The following is a 14,644-nucleotide window of genomic DNA, read 5'->3' on the forward strand; positions in this document are numbered from 1 at the left end:
CTCAGATCTGCACTGAGCTCCTTGAACTTTCCCATTTTACTGTGTGTTGGTCAATCCAATGAGTGCTGTAAACAAACCCTTTTTATGAAGGCACAGAGAAGCTACCAGCTGTAGTCAATCATAATCACTAACAGGAAGTGAAGAGGCCTTGGCCTTGGCAAGATAAGAGACATTTTGGAAGTCTCAGCACCTTTGAATTAATAATCTAAGTGAGTGTATGTAAATTTTTGACCCTTTATGTATAATTTTGACCCTGTGTTGATTTCAGAAAACCCAAAATAAATTAAAACTTCTGCACCAAATTCTTGGTATTTTTTCTATTAAAGAAATATGTTGTACAATCATTTCACAGAAAACAAACAGTTCAGAGAAATCACAGAAAGTCCAATATTGCCATGACATTCATATCCAAGATGACATTCATGTCACTCAGTATGCAAACTTCTCACCACAACTGTGTTTATTTACACACAAATTCGGTAAAACTGATAGGGCAGCCATTCACAGATGCATAATGACCCAAAACATACTGCAAAAGATGCAAAGAAATAGAATGCGCTGAGATGGCCAAGTCAGTCACCTGACCTCAACCCATTTGAGCTGCTTTTCACTGACCTGAAGAAAAAACTGAAGGCAGAAAGACCCACAAGCAGAGGTGGAAAAACTGGATTGACAAAGTAAAAGTCCTGCTTAGGTTTTCCTTCTGCCTGTGCTCTCAACACAGGTGATTTCACCAATTAGCTCATCAACCTGGCTTAGGGAATGTGGTAATTAGGATCAGCTGGTTCATTGAATTGGCTAGAGCAAAAATGTGGCAGGGTTTTTACTTTCTGCACCCGGGTTTTTCCACCTCTGCCCACAAGCATGCAGAAACAGAAGACGGATGTGGTAAAGGCCTAGCGGAGCATCTCATGGGAGGAAATTCAACATTTTGTGGTGTCCATAGGTTCGAGACTTGAGGCAGTCATTGACTGCAATGGATTTACATCCAATTAAAAATGATGCTTATATTTAGGATGCAGTGCAAAGCACTGCAACTATTGTTCTTCTACGTGTTTCCTCTTCTTCTTCTTCTTCTTCTTCTATTTCTTATATTTATTATTATTCCTACGCAAATTTCGATTTCGAATAACTCAATAACCGTACGTCGCACACAGACAAACAATATATCAAAACGTGCGGGTCAATCGGACTCGTTATGCTATTACTTTTTTCTACAGAATAAGATGTTTTCGCGACGTAGTCGCAAAAAAATCGACCAAAAAACCCCCATTCATTTCTATGGAATTAATTGAAAAAAAGCACTTTTTCAACGTTTTTCAAATGTCCGCTGCTCTGGCATGCTTTCACCTAGAGATGTGATTCAAACTCTAAAACGTAGGAAAACTTCTCCTCTGTGGATCTGGCATTCAACTTTTCTGCTAGGTTCTACACTTTCGGATCAGTCCCGGCTCAAACGCCATGTGGGTTCCGGGAGAAAATCCGGCTTTTGAATGGGTGTCTATTGCGTTACACACCAGTGAAGCTCGTTACCTTAGAGTGTAGACAGCTTGAAAAAAAAGCTCAAACTTTCTCGCTTAAACTGTGTTTTCAGCCACAAATTTCACTCTACAGACATGATTTTCTCAAAAGTAGTAGTAAAACTTGTCCCGATTCACACAATGTGTCTACCTAAACGATAGGATTTACAGTTTTTGAATGACAAGCCTCAAACTGAGGACAGGGCAGCCGAGAGGCCTCATTGACACCCATTATAAACGTGACAGAAAAGTCACTCATTTTTAACTCGCTCTAGTGTCCTCATTTTTAACACTACAGACAAAAAATTACATCCATTTATTCAGGAGACCCTTCTAGCACTCACTGTGAAAGAATTTTGTGAATAGCTGCTTTCGTTGTCGAGTTATTGGTCATTGTTCGAGGCCTGCTCCTTAGTAAAAAACAGCAGAAAACTCAAGACCTTGTGTGTCTTAGCTCATTGACTCCCATTATAAACGTGACAGAAAAGTCACTCATTTTTAACTCGCTCTAGTGTCCTCATTTTTAACACTACAGACAAAAAATTACATCAGTTTATTCAGGAGACCCTTCTAGCGCTCACTGTGAAAGAATTTTGTGAATAGCTGCTTTCGTTGTCGAGTTATTTGTCATTGTTCAAGGCCTGCTCCTTAGTAAAAAAACAGCAGAAAACTCAAGACCTTGTGTGTCTTAGCTCATTGACACCCATTATAAACGTGACAGAAAAGTCACTCATTTTTAACTCGCTCTAGTGTCCTCATTTTTAACACTACAGACAAAAAATTACATCAGTTTATTCAGGAGACCCTTCTAGCGCTCACTGTGAAAGAATTTTGTGAATAGCTGCTTTCGTTGTCGAGTTATTTGTCGTTGTTCGAGGCCTGCTCCTTAGCAAAAAACAGCAGACACCTGACAAAATCTTGTGTGTGTGTCTTAACTCTCATGTTCAGGCCCGTCGCCATGCCGACTGGGGCCAGTAAGGGAGCAGAGAGGGGGGGCTGCTGTCTCAAGCACACACACAAATCATGGCATTGTAGCTTCACAATGCAGGTCACACAACTTCATAGCAGGTCACACATTCACAGCCAGCGAACATGCATGACCGGATTGCTTCGCACACTGCATCCTCTCACAATTTCCCCCGGGGAATTGTCCGGTCTAGTTAGAATTATGTTAGTTTGTCAAGTAATTTTTGAGCATGTGAAAATGGAGGTTAATGCAGTATTTTATTTTTTAAATCCCTTGAATTAAAGCTGAAAGTCTACACTTCATTCACATCTTGATGGTTTCATTTCAGATCCATTGTGTAGAGAGGCAGAATTAAGAAAATTGTGTAACTGTCCAAATGTCTGTGGACCTGACTGTATACAACCCCAATTCCAAAAAAGTTGGGACAAAGTACAAATTGTAAATAAAAACGGAATGCAATGATGTGGAAGTTTCAAAATTCCATATTTTATTCAGAATAGAATATAGATGACATATCAAATGTTTAAACTGAGAAAATGCATCATTTAAAGAGAAAAATTAGGTGATTTTAAATTTCATGACAACAACACATCTCAAAAAAGTTGGGACAAGGCCATGTTTACCACTGTGAGACATCCCCTTTTCTCTTTACAACAGTCTGTAAACGTCTGGGGACTAAGGAGACAAGTTGCTCAAGTTTAGGGATAGGAATGTTAACCCATTCTTATCTAATGTAGGATTCTAGTTGCTCAACTGTCTTAGGTCTTTTTTGTCATATTTTCCGTTTTATGATGCGCCAAATGTTTTCTATGGGTGAAAGATCTGGACTACAGGCTGGCCAGTTCAGTACCCGGACCCTTCTTCTACGCAGCCATGATGCTGTAATTGATGCAGTATGTGGTTTGGCATTGTCATGTTGTAAAATGCAAGGTCTTCCCTGAAAGAGACGTCATCTGGATGGGAGCATATGTTGCTCTAGAACCTGGATATACCTTTCAGCATTGATGGTGTCTTTCCAGATGTGTAAGCTGCTCATGCCACACGTACTAATGCAACCCCATACCATCAGAGATGCAGGCTTCTGAACTGAGCGCTGATAACAACTTGGGTCATCCTTCTCCTCTTTAGTCCGAATGACACGGCGTCCCCGATTTCCATAAAGAACTTCAAATTCTGATTTGTCTGACCACAGAACAGTTTTCCACTTTGCCACAGTCCATTTTAAATGAGCCTTGGCCCAGAGAAGATGTCTGCGCTTCTGGATCATGTTTAGATACGGCTTCTTCTTTGAACTATAGAGTTTTAGCTGGCAACGGCGGATGGCATGGTGAATTGTGTTCACAGATAATGTTCTCTGGAAATATTCCAGAACCCATTTTGTGATTTCCAATACAGAAGCATGCCTGTATGTGATGCAGTGTCATCTAAGGGCCCGAAGATCACGGGCACCCAGTATGGTTTTCTGGCCTTCACACTCTTATGCACAGAGATTCTTCCAGATTCTCTGAATCTTTTGATGATACTATGCACTGTAGATGATGATGTTCAAACTCTTTGCAATTTTACACTGTCGAACTCCGTTCTGATATTGCTCCACTATTTGTCGGCGCAGAATTAGGGGGATTAGTGATCCTCTTCCCATCTTTACTTCTGAGAGCTGCTGCCACTCCAAGATGCTCTTTTTATCCCCAGTCATGTTAATGACCTATTGCCAATTGACTTAATGAGTTGCAATTTGGTCCTCCAGCTGTTCCTTTTTTGTACCTTTAACTTTTCCAGCCTCTCATTGCCCCTGTCCCAACTTTTTTGAGATGTGTTGCTGTCATGAAATTTCAAAATGTCTCACTTTTGAAATTTGATATGTTGTCTATGTTCTATTGTGAATACAATATCAGTTTTTGAGATTTGTAAATTATTGCATTCCATTTTTATTTACAATTTGTACTTTGTCCCAACTTTTTTGGAATCGGGGTTGTATATACAGTACCAGTCAAAGTTTGGATGCACCTTCAGATTAAATGGTTTTTCTTTATTTTTATTAATTAAAAGATACTTCATGTCTTAAAGTAATGATGGATGTCATTTCTTTTTACTTAGTTGAGAGTTGCCTTCCAGAAAAGTGGAGCTTATTATAACAGCAAAAACATTTGGAATGGGATGTTCAATAAGCACATACAGTGTCTTGCAAAAATATTCATCCCCCTTGGTGTTTGTCCTGTTTTGTTGCATTACAAACTGGAATTAAAAATAATTTTTGGGGAGTTAGCACCATACAACATTCCTACAACTATCAAGGTGCAAATTGTTGTGGGGGGGTTTTGTGACACAAACAATAATTAAGATTAAATAAATAAATAAATAAATAAATAAATCTGGAATGTGCATAGGTATTCACCTCCCCAAAATCAATACTTTGTAGAGCCATCTTTTGCTGCAAATACAGCTGCAAGTCTCTTGGGGTATGTCTCTACTAGCTTAGCACATCTAGCTACTGGGATTTTTGCCCATTCCTCAAGGCAAAACTGCTCCAACTCCTTCAAGTTAGATGGGGTTGCGTTGGTGTACAGCAGTCTTCAAGTTATGCCACAGATTCTCAACTGGATTGAGGTCTGGGCTTTGACTAGGCCATTCCAAAACATTTAAATATTTCCCTTTAAACCACTCCAGTGTGTTTAGGGTCATTGTCCTGCTGGAATGTGAACCTTTGTCCCAGTCTCAAACCTCTGACTAACTCAAACAGGTTTTCCTCCAGAATTGCCCTGTATTTAGTGCCCTGTATTCATCTTTCCTTCAGTCCTAACCAGCTTTCCTGTCCCTGCAGATAAAAAATATCCCCACAGCATGATGCTGCCACCACCATGCTTCACTGTAGGAATGGTGTTCTCAGGGTGTTGGGTTTGCGCCACACATGGTGTTTCCCATGATGGCCAAAAAGATCAATTTTACTCTCATCTGACCAGAGAATCTTCTTCCATGTGTTGGGGAGTCTGCCACATGCTGTTGGACAAACTCCAAACGTGTTTTCTGAAGCAATTAATTTTTTTCTGGCCACTCTTCCATAAAACCCGATGCTCTGGCGTGTACGGCACAAAGTGGTCATGTGGACAGATACTCCCATCTCTGCTGTGGATCTTTGCAGCTCCTTCAGTGTTATCTTTGCTGTCTTGGTTGCATCTCTGATTAATGCCTTCCTTGCCTGGTCAGTGAGTTTTGGTGGGTGGCCTTCTCTTGTCAGGTTTGTAGTGGTGCCATATTCTTTCCATTTTGCTCTAATTGATTTAATGGTGCTCTGTGGGATATTCAAAGTTTGGGATATTTTTATAACCCAACCATGCTCTATACTTCTTCACAACTTTGCCTCTGACCTGTTTGGAGTGCTCCTTGGTTTTCATGTTGCTTGCTCAGTAGTGTTGCAGGGTCAGGGTCCTTCCAGAAGAGGTTGATTTATACAGACATCATGTGACAAATCATGTGACACTTTGATTGCACACAGGTGGATCTTACTCAACTAATTATGTGACTTATGAAGTGAATTGTTTGGACCAGCTGTTATTTAGGGGTTTCATATGAAAGGAGTTGGAGCAGTTTTGCCTTGAGGTATGGGCAAAAATCCCAGTGACTAGATGTACGAAGCTAATAGAGACATACCCCAAGAGACTAGCAGCTGTAATTGCAGCAAAATGTGGCTCTACAAAGTATTGAGTTTGGGAGATGGGGACACCTATGCACAATCCAGGTTTCTTTCCTTCTTTTTTTTTCATCATAATTATTGTTTGTGTCACAATTAAAAAAATTGCACCTTTAAACTTGTAGACATGTTATATAAATCAAATGGTGCTAAACCCCCAATAATCCATTTTAATTCCAGCTTGTAATGCAACAAAATAGGACAAACACCAAGGGGATGGATACTTTTGCAAGACACACACACACACACACACACTAATATATATATATATATATATATATATATATATATATATATATATATATATATATATATATATATATTACACACACACACACACAGTGGTGCTTGAAAGTGTGTAAACCCTTTAGAATTTTCTATATTTCTGCATAAATATAACCTAAAACATCATCAGATTTTCACACAAGTCCTAAAAGTAGATAAAGAGAACCCAGTTAAATGAATAAGACAAAAATATTATACTTGGTCATTTATTCATTGAGGAAAATGATCCAATATTACATGTCTGTGAGTGGCAAAAGTATGTGAACCTCTAGGCTTAGTAGAATTTGAAGGTGAAATTCAAGTCAGGTGTTTTCAGTCAATGGGATGACAATCAGGTGTGAGTGGGCACCCTGTTTTATTTAAAGAACAGGTATCTATCAAAGTCTGATCTTCACAACACGTTTGTGTAAGTGTATCATGGCATGAACAAAGGAGATTTCTGAGGAGCTCAGAAAAAGCATTGTTGATGCTCATCAGGCTGGAAAAGGTTACAAAACCATCTCTAAAGAGTTTGGACTCCACCAATCCACAGTCAGACAGACTGTGTACAAATGGAGGAAATTCAAGACCATTGTTACCCTCCCAAGGAGTGGTCAACCAACAAAGATCACTGCAAGAGCAAGGCATGTAATAGTCGGTGACGTCACAAAGGACCACAGGGTAACTTCTAAGCAACTGAAGGCCTGTCTCACTTTGTCTAATGTTAATGTTCATGAGTCCACCATCAGGAGAACACTGAACAACAATGGTGTGCATGGCAGGGTTGCAAGGAGAAAGGCACTGCTCTCCAAAAAGAACATTGTTGCTCATCTGCAGTTTGCTAAAGATCACATGGACAAGCCAGAAGGCTATTGGAAAAATGTTTTGTGGACGGATGAGACCAAAATAGAACTTTTTGGTTTAAATGAGAAGCGTTATGTTTGGAGCAAGGAAAACTGTGCATTGCAGCATAAGAACCTTATCCCATCTGTGAAACATGGTGGTAGTAGTATCATTGTTTGGACCTGTATTTTGCTGCATCTGGGCCAGAACGGCTTGCCATCATTGATGGAGCAATGAATTCTGAATTATACCAGTGAATTCTAAAGGAAAACGTCAGGACATCTGTCCATGAACTGAATCTCAAGAGAAGGTGGGCCATGCAGCAAGACAATGACACTAAGTACACAAGTTGTTCTACCAAAGAATGGTTAAAGAAGAATAAAGTTAGGGGGGCACGGTGGTGTAGTGGTTAGCGCTGTTGCCTCACAGCAAGAAGGTTTGGGTTTGAGCCCCGTGGCTGATGAGGGCCTTTCTGTGCAGAGTTACATGTTCTCCCCGTGTCTGGGTGCTCTGGTTTCCCCCACAGTCCAAAGACATGCAGGTTAGGTTAACTGGTGACTCTAAATTGACCGTAGGTGTGAATGTGAGTGTGAATGGTTGTCTATGTGTCAGCTCTGTGATGACCTGGCGACTTGTCCAGGGTGTACCCCGCCTTTTGCCCGTAGTCAGCTGGGATAGGCTCCAGCTTGCCTGCGACCCTGTAGAACAGGATAAAGTGGCTAGAGATAATGAGATGAAATGAGACGAATAAAGTTAATGTTTTGGAATGGCCAAGTCAAAGTCCTGACCTTAATCCAATCGAAATGTTGTGGAAGGACCTGAAGCGAGCAGTTCATGTGAGGAAACCCACCAAAATCCCAGAGTTGAAGCTGTTCTGTACGGAAGAATGGGCTAAAATTCCTCCAAGCCGGTGTGCAGGACTGATCAATAGTTACTTGGAACGTTTAGTTGCAGTTATTGCTGCACAAGAGGGTCATACCAGATACTGAAAGCAAAGGTTCACATACTTTTGCCATTCACAGATATGTAATATTGGATCATTTTCCTCAATAAATAAATGACCCAGTATAATATTTTTGTCTCATTTGTTTAACTGGGTTCTCTTTATCTACTTTTAGGACTTGTGTGAAAATCTGATGATGTTTTAGGTCATATTTATGCAGAGATATAGAAAATTCTAAAGGGTTCACACACTTTCAAGCACACACGCGCACACACACACACGCACATATATATAAAACTTTTATCACACATCACAAGTTTATCACATGTTTAACTTATTTCTCTTCCAGCACCGTTCGCGACGCAGTTTGCCTTCTGGGCCTCTTCGGCGCATTTCCTCTTCCTGGACAACTACCACCTCTGCCACAGGGCTTCCCACCATTGAGCCAAGCCTCAGACGAGACCACAGTTCCACCATCAAACCCGTTCAGGATAGTCCCTCCAGCAGGTACTCCACTCAGTACAATTCAAGATTTAAGACGTTATTTCACAGAATGTGGCTCAGTGGTAGTGTAGATTTGGCAGTGAAACAATATGAGGCAAAATGATCTAAATAATAACAATAAAAATATAAAATTTACAGTGCAAAGCATATTACACAACATTTCATTTTGAACAAGATGTTTCAGACAAAAGTCCTTTGACAGCTGTGCAGGTAAAGTTCTTTAGGAGCTGTTGTATGTACAGTACACGTACATGAAATGTTCTGCTGCAGTAAAAGGAATGCCTTAACTGTGAATGACTCTTGTTTCTTGTTGCACTCCATGATGTTTATTTATTTTATATATAAAACAAGTCAAAGCTCCTTTTACTCTACAACTAAAGCCTCAATATCCCTTACTCATGCTTGGTCTGCTCTCCTGCTCTGGTAAATCCACTGGGTTTCATTAAGGACTGTGACAACTTGAAGCCTCTCACTTCTATATAGAAGGCTTCTACAGTGGTTTTAGTTCATGTTCTCTGTGATTCAACTTGTGCTCTTGGAAAACAGATATTAGCCTAAGTGTCTTTTCCCAAGCACTGTTCAAATTCAGGCATCTTTTATTTCCCAGGTGGGGAGGTATGACTGACTGCCTGGAGGAATCCAAGGCATGGTACTGTCATGGCATAGTGTTTCTTGCCATTATCTTCAGTCACTTAGTGTTACCCATTAGTGCATTATGGACATAATTTTGCTGACAATCTTATTTGACATTATTTTCATTTTCTCCTACTGAATCAACCTTTACTTCCATTTCCACTTGTTTTGGTCATGATATTAATTAATTCTAGCCATGATTAATTCCAGCCTTGCTCTCCCCTAAGTCATGTAAGATTTCTGCTTTCAACTACCTTTGGTCTTTATTCTGACCATAAAGGGCTACTGAGGCTACTAGGCAAACCCAAGGTGGAAAATATTTCCAATGTTTTAATAAAGAATGTCTACCAAATTGATGTTACAGATTAAACTCATATCCTAAAGTGTTTATATTAATGGATTAAGTTGCCAAGTTAAGGGAAATAAGGAAATCTGCAAGGTGATATTTTCTTCCACAATTTGTAGGAAGACCATCCTAAACAATTGTGACTAAGATTTAGATCCAGGATTTTGATCCAAGTGCAGGTTTTATTTCAAATGTGCCAAAGTCAAACTCCAGACACATCTTCTAAGTCAAAGGCCATTTTTCTTTTCCACAATCTCAATATATTTTCATGGCCATTGATGCAGGTGGTAAACTGGCAAGAATAACATTATTGTCAAAAGGGGGTGGTTTACCTTAGTCATGCCACTGTGATATCCAGCTCCTCTCATTCCCTTTAATAAACCAAGCAAGTGCCTGAAGTTCAGTGCAATAGCCACAACTGAGTTGTTAATTCTAATTTGTTATAGATAAAATATGGCTGGTTGAAGTAGTTTATTGATGTTGAAGTGTGGTGACATAAATACTTTACATCCACAAAAGACAGTTTTAAGAAGTGGGACATGGTCTGAGGTCAGAAAATACCATTTGGCCTTGCATCTACACTAACAGAGGCACTAAAATAAAGGCAGTTTCAGACCTTGAGTGGTGGATCTGAGTCCCAAACCACTCTTATACTGTTCCACCCACATCAACACAGACACATTCATTTTTTTAACCACTAGTAACTGAGTAAGACCTGTTTTCACCCAACCAGATTCGCAATACACTACAGTTATGCCACAAAATTGAACCTGCACAAAAATAGAATTTATAAACTTTTTTTTCTGTGCAAGTTGGTAGTTTTATTTTCGTTTTTTTATTTCTTTGAACAAAATATCAGACTATTCATTAAAAATAAGCTTAACTTATTTTATTATGTACTCTTTCTCTACAACATAGATTCCTTTACAGCCGACGTCATCAAAAATTGCGCGTGCACTTAGGCAATGGAAGTGTTGTTCCCCAGCCATTCTGACCAACACAGATGAGGTAGCAAGCATTTAAAATCGAATAAAAACTGTTTCCAGCAGCAAAATGTCAGGTTGTTGCGTATACAGTTTTCAGAATCAATATTCCACTGGCGGACTCAAGTTTTACAGGATTCGGACAGGACCACAACCCTTTCAGAGCAACCGTCGGTGTCTGTGGCTGCGAACAATTAAACCTGTTGACTGGAACGAGGACAATCAAAAATGCTCATGTCTGTAGCGCCCACTTTATATCAGGTAAGGTTATCTGTCTGTCTAAGTTACAAGGGCAAGGCATACGATTTTTGATATGGTAAAGAGAGTAATAGCCTAAGATAAATTAGAAAGGACAGTAACACAGTAACATAATTCATGTTTGCATAGCAGCTATATCATAGAGCTCTGAACTATGTTAGCTACAAGCCCACAACACCAAATAATAGGCTACTTATCCTGTCATACAGGTGCAATTCGCTGTGAAGATGTAGTTTTCTCGTTTGTTGGTTATAACCCAAGCCTCATACATGTATATTTGGCCACTTGCTAATGTCTTCAACCCACTCATTAATAGCACACAGATCTGAAAGTTGGTCACCATTTGTCAAAGTCAACTTGGTGAGGTAACATTCACAATCTTTTGTTGTTAATCCCCTTGCAGAGGTTGACAAGCTGTTGATCTCCGCCATACTTCCATTGCCAAAATGCGCGCGCATATGTACTATGTCATCATTGTGTACAAACTGTGAACGGGTCTGTTGTTTCTTTTCTTTCGGGGGTGGGGTAATTGATACTTATTTAAAAGCCTGGTGGAAAATGAAAGCTGTATTAACGTGCGTGTGTATGTGTGTTTGATCGTTACTCTTGATTCAGTTTTCCTCACTCAAAAGTATGGTGAACAGTCATTTGTGGAACTGTGTGTTACTCACTGTCTCTGATTGCAGGTCCATGTCTGCTTCCCACATCACCTCAGCCCCCAACTACCTCTTCAACAAAGTTAGGCAAGGTAACCAGTGTGTGTGTGTGTGTGTGTGTGTGTGTGTATGTGTGTGTGTGTGGTTATATTTAAGACAGTGTGTTCATTTGATCAGCAGGTTACCATCTCTTCAGCAATTCCCCCATGGCCTCGCCTTGCCACTCGCCTCCAGTCCAGGGAACCTCAGTGAACAGCCCCACCAATAAGGTGCCCTCAATGGACCTGCCTGATTCTGGGGCCGTTCAGGGCAATTACCTCTCACCAGGGACCTCTCACCGAGCCTTAACCTGCAACTCCCCCAGTTCCAGAACATCACACTGGACACTCCCATTACTCTGTAGCAGGTAAGATCACAGGACACTCAAGTTAGACACAAAACTGAGGGTTACTCATTTACTGAACCTCCTGAAAATGATTGAACATGATCAATTCTATGTAAAACAGGAAGCATTCTAATAAGCAGCTTAATAATCACTTATGAGATTGTATTTAACATTTAACTTAACTTTACTTCAAATAACTAGAACAAAATGGACAATAAGTCAATATTTCAAAATCACAAGTGAATATATTCTTTCTTTCTTTCTCCTTTGTGCCTGTGTGTGTGTTTTAAGGTATCAGTGTCATAGTGCCCTTGACCTATAATGAATCTTGGGTACAAAGGAATAGTTCTGTCAGCACTGCTGATTTACACAGCAGACCTAATGAGCAGTGGCTCCATGCCTACTGTAGATAAGAGAAGTACAACATGTCACAGGAGAAAAGAATGTCATCAGTTAGCCAGAGAGGATATATATCTACATATAAAAGCTTCAGAATATTACTTAGCAAGCAGTAATGATCATTTATTAATAGATCACAATATATAAATAAATGTGCTCAATTTGGTGTTTGATTTTACTCCTTTTTCCTATTAAAATCCACCGATGTTGCCATTATGCTCTCTTACAGCTGTGGAAGGCCATATAGCAAAATGTGGCATGGACAGGATTCTCCAGACAAAGTTGACAAAACGCAGTTATCAGGTAGTCATTTTTTAATGGGCTTTTAAAATAATATTTCTTGTGCATTAGTACAGTACATTAGTTACAAATTACAAATGTGAGTTTACTAAAGTAATCCAAGGTGTATACTTAATGAAATTAATTATTCACCACGTCCCACATAACTTTGCCTGTATCTCTGATTAGGTATTTGCATTTATATATTAAATATTGTATATGTACAGTTTAAAAAACATTTTATTAAAAGTCTTTTATGAGTTGAAATTAGTTAATTCCACCATTAGACCATTTACAGTATTATATTATTTTAGAGAGAACATACAGTGCAGATGTGAAATAAACTCCAGAATTACAAAACACCATTACTGTCAACTGTAAATCTACCAAACTCTGTTTTTTGAGAAGCAAACAATAAAGTGTACCAAGTTTGGTGTTTGTAGAGACCAAACATGACGTATATGTAAGTGTTTAGTTAATAGTGTCATCTAGTGGCTAAAGTCAAATAATTAAAGGCACATTGTCTCATAACGATTGAACAAAGATGAGGTATTCTTTATACACTGTTGTATAAAGGCTGCTAACTTTTTCAGCATTATAAGACTGATCTTGAAAACTTGCCATGATGTGTAATAGTCAAACCTGACTTGGTCAAAAAGGTTAAATGATATTCACACAGTCTTCATTATGTACAGCTGTTTTGCTCACATTGTGCCATTGTTAACATAGTAGCATATAAGATGTTGGGTTTTTGTTTGTTTGCTTTTTCTGTATCAGGCTATGTTATATGCTATATCAATGTATGAATATAGTTTTTATTAATCACTAATTAATCATTATAACAGGTAAATGCAAACAAAAACCCAGCAGCCTCAGTAATTAACAGTTTAATCAACTATTTATGTGGCAGGAAAAGCTGAAAATCATGGTTGAAGATAAAAAGCTTTCTTGTTTATTATTGTATCAAAGGGGACTCAAAGGGAATAATTAGGATCCATATGATGTTTAATATGAACAATGTCCACAATCCAAAGAACATAACACTGAGACAGTCAGGAGTCATACACAGAATATACACAATATAACACAATCCAGAGACAGATCCATTCAAGCACAGTGATACAGACAGCAGAGTTCATAACACAGAGTAACCAGAATACAGGAAATCCCAGACAAGTCATCTACAAAGAGCAGTCCAGTTAACAACAGATCACACATGGTAAGGGTTCATAATGTGACTACATGTCCATGTTCTTTATATATGTATGAAACAGCAAATGAGTGTCACTAGTGAGGAAGTGTTCTATAACTTGGGAGAGAGTGTCATCTTGTGGCATGGTGGTGAAATGTCCATGGTATGTAGAAGAGGTATAATATGCATCATACACTTTGGCACATTCTGAGGTAAATTAACAATATTAATTAATTATAAGTGAGGTCTCTATGAATTTATTCACTTTCCCAGAGGTTCCCTGCATATCTGAGGCTTATGGTAGCTTGACATGACAGCCCATGAGCATTCTAATGGCACACTTCTTTATCAAATCAAATCAAATCAAGTTTATTGTATAGCACTTTTAACAATAAACATTGTTGCAAAGCAGCTTTACAGAATTTGAACGACTTAAAACATGAGCTAATTTTATCCCTAATCTATCCCCAATGAGCAAGCCTGTGGCGACGATGGCAAGGGAAAACTCCCTCAGACGACATGAGGAAGAAACCTCGAGAGGAACCAGACTCAAAAGGGAACCCATCCTCATTTGGGCAACAACAGACAGCCTGACTATAATATTAACAGTTTTAACAGGTATAACCCTCAACTGTCCTCATGGGGCCGTCCTTCACAGGAGCGGTGTGATAAAACTCCGACCAGACACAGGGCACCAGGATGGATCAAGCGGGTCCGAGGGGCAGAAGAGGCCAGCATCTCAATCCCAGGATCAACATGTAACTCAGAGGGATAGATTGGGGGG

General features: G+C 39.3%; 1 protein-coding gene across 3 annotated transcripts in view; it reads left to right on the forward strand.

The window, feature by feature from the left end:
• The window catches only part of pde3a (phosphodiesterase 3A, cGMP-inhibited), a 226,517-nt gene that overhangs the window by 138,537 nt on the left and 73,336 nt on the right, over positions 1-14,644 (forward strand). For 2 of the 3 annotated variants that reach the window (XM_060903854.1, XM_060903856.1), the window contains exons 3-6: positions 8,575-8,732; positions 11,636-11,697; positions 11,783-12,011; positions 12,619-12,692. In XM_060903854.1, the coding sequence (XP_060759837.1) occupies positions 8,575-8,732; positions 11,636-11,697; positions 11,783-12,011; positions 12,619-12,692 (523 nt within the window). The remainder of the gene's footprint in view (positions 1-8,574; positions 8,733-11,635; positions 11,698-11,782; positions 12,012-12,618; positions 12,693-14,644) is intronic. The other variant, XM_060903855.1, reaches the window with a different exon arrangement.

The sequence above is a fragment of the Neoarius graeffei genome, chromosome 21 (genome assembly GCF_027579695.1).
Source record: "Neoarius graeffei isolate fNeoGra1 chromosome 21, fNeoGra1.pri, whole genome shotgun sequence".
Taxonomy (NCBI): Eukaryota; Metazoa; Chordata; class Actinopteri; order Siluriformes; family Ariidae; genus Neoarius; species Neoarius graeffei.